At 38.7% G+C, this 8,987-nt stretch overlaps 1 protein-coding gene across 1 annotated transcript; it reads right to left on the minus strand.

Annotated features, from left to right (window-relative positions):
- Positions 1 to 1,069: 1,069 nt before the first annotated feature.
- Positions 1,070 to 5,905, minus strand: kazald3 (Kazal-type serine peptidase inhibitor domain 3). Its single transcript, XM_077222791.1, has 4 exons — positions 5,223 to 5,905; positions 4,091 to 4,251; positions 3,450 to 3,597; positions 1,070 to 3,329 (listed from the first exon to the last, which is right to left on the minus strand). Exons 1-4 carry the CDS (start codon positions 5,725 to 5,727, stop codon positions 3,244 to 3,246), a joined length of 900 nt encoding a protein of 299 aa, XP_077078906.1. The 5' UTR covers positions 5,728 to 5,905; the 3' UTR covers positions 1,070 to 3,243.
- Between the last annotated feature and the right edge of the window lie 3,082 nt (positions 5,906 to 8,987).

The following is an 8,987-nucleotide window of genomic DNA, read 5'->3' on the forward strand; positions in this document are numbered from 1 at the left end:
AGGGCATAAAAGATCTAACAAGTGGATTTCGAGGGCAACTCTGCAGACTGTGAAGGGCAGAAAGGTCTCTGAAACTGAGGAAGGAGAAGGAGGCTAAGCGGGCTCAGTTCATTAAGGACCCATACAGGTTTACCAAAACCCTGCTGGGGGAAGCAAGATCAGGAAGATTGACTAGCCCTAAGGTAGTCGTAGAGGAGTTCTTGAAGGAAAGCCACAGTGACGCCCTCAGGAACCAAGCCCCCAGCGCACACCCAAAGATCAGCAGAACTGCTGAAACACCTGAGGAAGAGCTTGACACCAGGGAACCAACATGGAGAAAAGTCCAGGACATTGTGCAGAAAGCCCGTTCGGCATCTGCCCCAGGACCAAGCGGTATACCTTATAAAGTATACAAGAGATGCCCGATGCTCCTCCGCAGGTTATGGAAACTGTTGCGAAGGATATGGTCAAAAGGTATCATTCCAGCATCCTGGAAAAGAGCAGAGGGGTGTTTTGTACCTAAGGAAATGGACTCCTCCAACATCAGTCAGTTCCGAAGTTCCATTTCTCAGTTCCATTTCTCTCCTAAGTGTCGAATGCAAGGTATTCTTTTCTGTACTGGCAAAAAGGATGACTACCTACATGGTGAAGAATACATATGTCGACATTTAAACTCAGAATTGCAAGGGGGAAAATTAATTGTGAGATGTAAATGCAGAAATCTGAACAGAAGTCAGAGTTGTGAGATGTAAACTCAGAATTCTGAGAAAAAAAGGTCAGAATTGTAAGATGTAAATTCAGATTTTCAAGTTTATAACTTGCAATTGTGAGATATAAATACAAAAAAAATATTCTGAACTGAGATATAAACCCAATTATGGAAAAAAAGTCAGAATTGTTATATAATAAGTCGCAATTGCCCATGTATATAGTGTTCTGATTTTGCAGAATGTTTGGTTGTTTAAGGCCAGAGGAAACCGGCATTCCCAGGGTGCTCTCCGTTTGAAATGATTTAGACCTTACTGCAGACTAATTGCTTTAACAGTTGACTGTTGGGTGGAAGTCACTGCAAATGGACCCTTTAACCACATGTTGTTACATTTGGTTTATTACACTTACTGTTTTTGAAAAGAAAGAATGGTGTATAACTCTGCATTAGTATTGTTACAGTAAAATGACAGCACATGTATGCAAAACATCCTCCTCCTGGTCTTCTGAACAGAGGTCTGAAACAACATAGTGTCAAAATAGGAATCTTTTGCTCAGTTTAAACAATGTACCATAAAAGCCATAACCTAACATTGCATGCATAGCTGTTACCATAATTACTCTGAGTTAAAGGCACCAGAGAACATCATGAGAGGGCAGAAGAGAGAATGGGGGTTAAAAAGCTCTGTTATCCACAGCCATTCTGTTAAATACAGGTCTCTTCACCACTAAGAGGTGAAATTAGAGGGTTAAGAGATGTTTATATCAATAAGTAGCCTGATGGGGTTTGTTGTATTTTCATCAAAAGTGAGACCTGTATGCACATGTACTGAAGAATATTATCTCTATGTTTATGTCTTAAGACAGGAGATCATAAAGATACATTAAAGCCAGCTGTGTGCTCAAATGTCTCACCCAGATCACACACACACACACACACACACACACACACACACACACACACACACACACACACACACACACACACACACACACACACACACACACACACACACACACACACACACACACACACACACACACACACACACACACACTCAAAGAAAAGGCTAGTAAAAGAGGGATGCCACATGTGGAAACATACATAAACTGAAACACATTCTTCTTTGAGTAGAAAAGGATGGTTTGTGAAGAACTGAGTTGGCACAAAAGAGACAGCAGTAAGAACTCCAACAACACTAACCTTTCAAAGATAAGGCTGTCCCTCTGTTCATTTCAGCGGTGGGGATTTATCAGTGACTTTTTTTGCATTGTTACACCAGTCTTTAAGAGTTAATCACAGAATCAACAGATTTGTCTTAAAGCACTAATTCATTTAGTAACAAATCCTGTGGCTGCATCTGAAATTGCATATTCTCTGAGTAGATACTTTTTTTGATTAAGTAATTACTTTCTGACTATGTTCTATACAGCATGAATGTGTGAAGTATGAATGAAATCCGGACGCATTTTTGTTGTCATTGTCATGTGTGTCAGTTGTGTCACTTCACTGCAAATCCTCCCCTTTGGCCTCATGGGATATTAAAGTGTCTATTTGAAACGCACGTCAGCCTCTCACAGGAAATTTTGGTAATTTTTGTTTGTTTTAATTATGAATTCTATGAATTCAGACATACTATTTTTCGTCTACTAGGGAAGTATGACTATCTGGATGCAGCCAGTGATTTTCTTTATGAATGAATCATTGAATCATTCATTCAACAGATTTGTCAAACATTACTGATTCATTCAGGAACAGCAATGTTGCTTGGGGATAGAACAGTTCTTCTGTGGCTTAGTCTGGAACTATTTCCCTTGATATAGCAAAAATCGATTAACTGGCACTATTGTGTCTTATATGAGAGTTACTCAATAGTAAACTGTTGTATAAATGTTTAGTATTTAGAATTACAATTAAAGCTTCTACAATTAACTTATTGTGAAAGGGATGATTACAACATTCCATTTCTGTCTACTCCAGTTGATTCGTAATGTTATATTTACAATACGTTAAAAAATAAATTTTAGAACCAAAGCGAAAAAAGTGTTGAAACGCACAAAATTGTTTTTAAAGTCAATACTACAGATCAAAATTCATAACTGCACTTATAATATGAAAAGAAAGGAACAACAAATATATATTTTGGTCATAATCGTGCAGCTCTCACACATTTCACATATATTCATGTTTTGTTATTTAACTTGTCACTTTGAAGGAGAGTGTTGGTGAAACAAAAGAGACATTCAGCTCCATTAGCTACTCTCTATGCTGAATTTTAGAGCTTCTAGCAGCTCCCGAACTGCTCCAATTGCTCCTCCGCTCATCTAATGGTGTGTTTTTCATCCATTTTAGTGGCCTGTGCCATTGGGAATTTATTCAAGCGTCTTCCCCACCGCCCCTATGTTTGATTATCCAGATGTAGAAAAAGCTCTGGGGGGGATGTTTTTTTACTGGCTTATTACTCTTTGCAGTCAATGCCTGAGTGTCTTCTTGCCATGTCTCAAATGTAATGTCTATAAGTGAAAAACAGTGTTTTCCTTGAGGGTCTTGGAAGTTTAGTAATAATCCCTGTCGTAGTCCTGTAATTGGTCATAGCCCATCATTTCATTTGTGTTTTGTTCCAAATAGGCAGACATCTCATCTGAGTAAAAAATAAAAAATAGATTATACATAAAGGTAATGGGGCAGGAAGTATTAATGTGGTATTATAAAGGTAATGGGGTAATGAAGTATTAATTACAGCTCAGGGTATATCTTTTACCTGGTGGCAGGACTCCTAAAATGGCTGTGGCTGAGATGTGGCCAAGCTCATTTCGAGCAATGCACCTGTATGTGCCAGAATCCATCTGACTGGCCTCTTCAATCTGTAGCCAACTGGAAAGTTCATACTTTTGAGGACCACCTCGTGACTACAGGAAAACAGAAATGGATAAAGAAATGGAAAGGCTTAGGTGGATCCTGAAATATATTAATATTTTCCTATATCTGCTGAGGAAGGGGATCCATATATATCTTTTGTAATTCTTGACAACTTAATTAAGGCACACAACTAGGAATGTCCTAAATCTTGAAACCATAAACACTTGCAGTTAGACATGAATAATCCAATAAAATCTGCAGGCTTTAATCACGTTTTCTGCACTCATTTTGTGGGGGGAAATAAACTGTGTAATTGAGAATAATTTATTTCAACGTGGTAACACGTATTAGCCAAAATATTTATTAAGCGGACACATGGAAGGAGATGAGTAGACTTTTATGAATGACATGGAAATATGTAGAGCTTATAGAGTTCTCTGGCTGCAGATTCTGTGTGGCCCTAAACATAATTAAAGTCTATAGCTATATTACTTCACAGAGTTTCTGTTTAAAACATCACTTTTACATTTGGAAATACTTTACCTGAACAGATATGTGGGGATCATCGCCTGGTAAGATGACCTCTTTTCCATCTTTCCTCCATTCCACTAGCGCCATGGGAAATGCAAACACCTCGCAGAGAAATGCTATACTGCTGCCCGTTACATTTACCAGATTATGTGGCGGCACTTTGATGACGGGGACTTACCAGAAATAAACAGAGAGACAGAAAGAGGACATATCAGGGATCACATTCAGAAACCACTTCCTATGTCAGCTTGATGTGAAGAGCAGTTTAAAGGTCATAAACCCACTCTTTAAAGTCACTGGGAAATTATAGGGGCGAGGTCCAAAATTCCCAAGTGCTGGCAGCTTAGAGAGAAAAACACTCTTGATATAACACTTCAGTTCCATGTGTGAAAGAAAATTAAAAGAAAGAGAGAGAGAGAGATTAAAAAAATTATAAATAATACTTCTTGGAAAAAAATACTTGAGACATTTATACTCTATTTATTAAAGAAATACATACATACAAGCATGCATACATAAATGTTAGATAGAAAACACTTGGAAAATGTATATTCTATGCATTAAAGACAGAAAAACAAACATTTTAATTAAATTATACTAAATATTGTTTACCCTCAAGATACTACACTATAATTTGTGTTATAAATACACAAATAAAGTTTGGAAAGAAAGAAAGAAAGAAAGAAAGAAAGAAAGAAAGAAAGAAAGAAAGAAAGAAAGAAAGAAAGTATTGTTGGGAAAAAAACTTTTGACATATCTACTTCATTTAAATTAATTAATAAATGCTGGTGAAGAAAAACTCTTGAAACACATTTATTATTACATTTATTAAAGAAAGTGTAGAAAATTAAATTAAATTATATTAAATAATGGTTGATGGATTAAAATGGTTGAACACTCTTGAGATACAAACAATAAATATATAAAGGCTGAGAAAAAAACACTCTCGAAACATCTGTACCCCATGAAAGAAAGAAAGAAAGAAAGAAAGAAAGAAAGAAAGAAAGAAAGAAAGAAAGAAAGAAAGAAAGAAAGTTTGTTAAAGAAAAAAAATCATCCATTAAAAAGAAAGTAAAAAAACAAACACAAAACACAAGTAAATACATGGTTGTAAAATGCTGTGTTGATTGTTTATTGTTCATACCTGTCCTGCACGGACCGTCGCTCACATTGAGTCCAGGATTTGAATGAGCCGCTTCTTTGTATTTGCAGAGGTTCATGTAGGTCTGTCCGTCTGAGCCACACAGAGGTTTCTGAGACGAGCACACACACTGAGCCTCTGGCTCCTCGTCGTCCGCTCGATCTGACCTGTCCAGTTTGCACTCCATGTCCTTTCCACACAATCCATAATAGAGATTTCTCTGGCCGAGATCACAGGACTGTCCCTCCAGGTTGGCGCATTGAGAGCAGCAGCCGCAACTGTCCTGCACCAGCCCCGCTCTACAGCCCTGCGTCAGCGGGCACAGCTCCGGCACACACTCCTCACACTCTTGCGTCCTGTTCCCTTCATCAAACTCATCCGTCCCTTTGTAATAGTCGAAGGTGGCCAAGTCCTCGTCCATGTAGTCATCTTTGTAATTGGGGAAACCTTCTCCGGGTCTGACGCTCAAAACCAAAACAGCAAACATAACTATTTGCATTAACATCATGAGAGCTTATGTCTCGTGCCCCAGCTATGCATGCAATAAATGCAACTTTTTCCCCAAAGCTGCGGCTTCATACCCGACAGCCGTTCTGCGTGTCAGTCGGTCAGTCTCACAGCCTCTGAAACCATCTGTGGCTGTGAAAGAAAATAAACACAGATATCCTCCCCCACTCCCGCGAACTAACAGCTTCAGCTATTGGATGCCAGAGTTGCAGGGGGAAAAAATCATGGTGAATTTTTGTGGTGTGTTAGAAGTTTACGAAACGATACATTGAGTTTAAAGTAGCCTAGTTCATTTACAGCGGGCGGAAGCTAACGACCACGAGGTGGCGGTATATCTTTAAACTTTAACTTCAAAGTGAATTCGTATGGATGTGAGAGACGGTTGCACAGGAGAGGCATTGAAAAGGACACATTAGCGTCATTATAGTTAATGTCACCAGAAGATCCTGAGTTGCCTATAAAAGACAGATTTATTGTTTATTGTTGCTTCATGCGGGTATCTCTGACCCTAGGTTCCTGCAGAGTTTAGTTCCAACCCTAATCAAACAGTAGATGTAGGCTACTGTAAACCTAAATCATGTAGAGCAGTTGTTCTCACCCTTTTTGACTCCAAGGCCTAAGTTATTGTTTTTTTATCTGCGGGCATTCATAGTTTCTATATATATATAAACATAACTAAATGCCTTATAATAAAAAATAATTACATTTCAGGAATTCCAGAAGTTAGAAGCAAAATGTTCTTTAAGGCTCCAACTCTTTTTAACTGATGAATTTGCATGAAACTTCCAGTAGTTCATGATTTACTGGATATTCAATCAATCGATCAATCAATCAATCAATCCAGTTTCTACCCGATAAATTATTAAATTAGCTTGTATTAATAATATTCATTATAAAAATACCTAAGGTATTTTAACATTTTATTAATTTCCATGACTTTCCAGATTCGTGAATTCTCGTGAGTGCGAATAATTCTTATTCTCTGAATGGACTTAGTCATTGATGTTTGAACTGTTTTGCCTCGTTTTCAAGGACTGTACAACACTTTTTCCTATGAATGTAAACCTGAGTTATATTTGGGTTCAACATACTTCTGTGAATGCAGGTTTATGTTAGGTTGGATGCCACACTTAAAGGACTGTGAAAATCCCAACTTATGATAATTTAGATATTTGTTGTACCCGGTTCCTAACCACTTTGAAAGACCTATCCTGTGAATAATTTCATGAGTGATGTGGAATGTCTGGCTAATGAGACTGTTGATTTGTGTTCCTGTGAATAAACTCCCACATCTTGATTCATATACCTGCTATCCTCTTGTATCATTACAGAATGGCCAGACTGTACGTGACGAATTCAGCTGGAGTTTTCATTGAACCTGAGGCTTTCCTTTGCACCATATTTTAGGATGGGAGGAGGATTGAAGAATATGATGAGTTATTTGGTTATTGGTACCTAATGGCGAGGGGATGCTCATGTTCTTATTCACTGCTTCCAAAGTGGATTGGATGATGATGTCTGCTCACTGTTGCTAGCAGAAAACTGTGTAGCAAATTGGCTCGTGGGAAATATGAAAAATTAATTATAACTAGTTATAATTATAAATATTTGCATCAGTTAATCAAATTAATATTACAATAAATTACCTGTTCGCCCAGCAAACACTGAGTGTTAATTGTTTATTAATTCTAAGAAATGCCCATTTCTGGGGTATGGGAAATAACTTTCTTTCTATAAAGTACTACTCAAGAGCATGTTGCCAAAATCTGCATGATCAGGGACTCCAGTGTATGAGCACGAACCACAAACAACTTTACATGTGAAATAAACAAGAATTTATTAACTAGACTAAAGACTAATTTAACATTGTAACAAGGTCCACTTGGGCAGAACCCAAGTGCAGTTAATTTCAATATCCAAACGTGATCAAAATACAAAACAAAACCTTGACATAAATGAAAACTCACCACACAGTGGTTACACAAACAATACATGACCAAGGAACACGGCAAACATAGGGCTTAAATAAACACATGGACTAAACACTAAACAACACACACCTGTGAACATGATTAGACAATTAACCAATGACAACAAGAGACAAGAGACTAGGAAAGCACATGGCCGGATCAGATGAGGGCAAGGGAATCACATGACAAGACAGGAAACATGAATGACATAAAACATGAACCAAAGCAAGACGTGACAAACATACAGACACATACATGCATACGGTTTAGCAATGGAAAGAGAACTGAAGCAGAATACAGGAGAGCAAGTTATAGCATTGTTTGAAATTCAGCAGATCAACAGCCTTGAGCAAACCATCAGTTTAGTTCTAACACTCCCTTTTTTAAAAGGTGTAGGGATACTTAATGTTTTGAGTAATAAGACTAAGTTTGATATTTGCATGTCAAGTTTGTTGAGGCTCCAGTTGGTCTTTGCTTATGTTGTCTTGAGGTGAGAGAACCAGTTGGAATCAGAGGATCTTTGGTGAATGGAAAAACAAGGCCGCAGCCTGGCAAAAACTTAGGGGTCCTTAGCAGATTTCTAGCTCAGCAACATCTTCATGTCAGAATTTCTCAGAATCGGGGGAAAAAACGTACTCAGTTACTAACGTAACCTCGGTTCTCTCTAGAGAGGGAACGAGTACTGCGTAATATCTTACGCTATGGGGGAAAACCTCTTTTCCACGAGATATTGAAGCCAAAAATTATCCTTAATTTTGAATTAATGTAAAACGCTGTGCGGTAGCATGCAGACAAAGGCAAGACGGCTCACGCGCCTATAGGCTGCCCTATGGCAACAGCAGCAGCCTATCGAGAGAGGCCCTGCGTGACACCATGTCCAATGGGGGCATTTCGCGCCCCTTTCTTCACGTCCCGCCAGAAAGGGCGTGGCCTCGTCCTATAAATATAGCTCGATTAGGCTGATACAACTGGTTTTCATCGCCGAAGCGAACCAGAGCTGTTGTATGCACGGCAAGATACGCAGTACTCGTTCCCTCTCTAGAGAGAACCGAGGTTACGTTAGTAACCGAGTACGTTCTCTTACGAGAGTATCTCTCGTACTGCGTAATATCTTACGCTATGGGGAACACACTGTAACACCCCGTGCGTACTGGGATCCAACACCAAAGTCCCAAGGGCAGTAGCCCGGGGCACATATAGTGCACAATCACCATAGACTCACAGAGAGTCAGAGAAGAGAGGCTGCAAGCATCATTCCCCATGAAATAGCATCCTACAGGAGCTGATTATG

This window comes from Siphateles boraxobius, unplaced genomic scaffold, assembly GCF_051911475.1.
Source record: "Siphateles boraxobius isolate OS27281-9 unplaced genomic scaffold, OSU_SipBor_1 9, whole genome shotgun sequence".
Classification (NCBI taxonomy): Eukaryota; Metazoa; Chordata; class Actinopteri; order Cypriniformes; family Leuciscidae; genus Siphateles; species Siphateles boraxobius.

Bases quoted from the DNA above. Each gene is read 5' to 3' on its own strand.
- kazald3 (XM_077222791.1), bottom strand. From the start codon at position 5,727: ATGATGTTAATGCAAATAGTTATGTTTGCTGTTTTGGTTTTGAGCGTC. The intron at 4,252-5,222 runs GTATGAACAATA...ATTTCTGGTAAG, and splicing joins CGACGGTCCGTGCAGGACAG to TCCCCGTCATCAAAGTGCCG. The intron at 3,598-4,090 runs GTAAAGTATTTC...GTTTTCCTGTAG, and splicing joins ATCCCCACATATCTGTTCAG to TCACGAGGTGGTCCTCAAAA.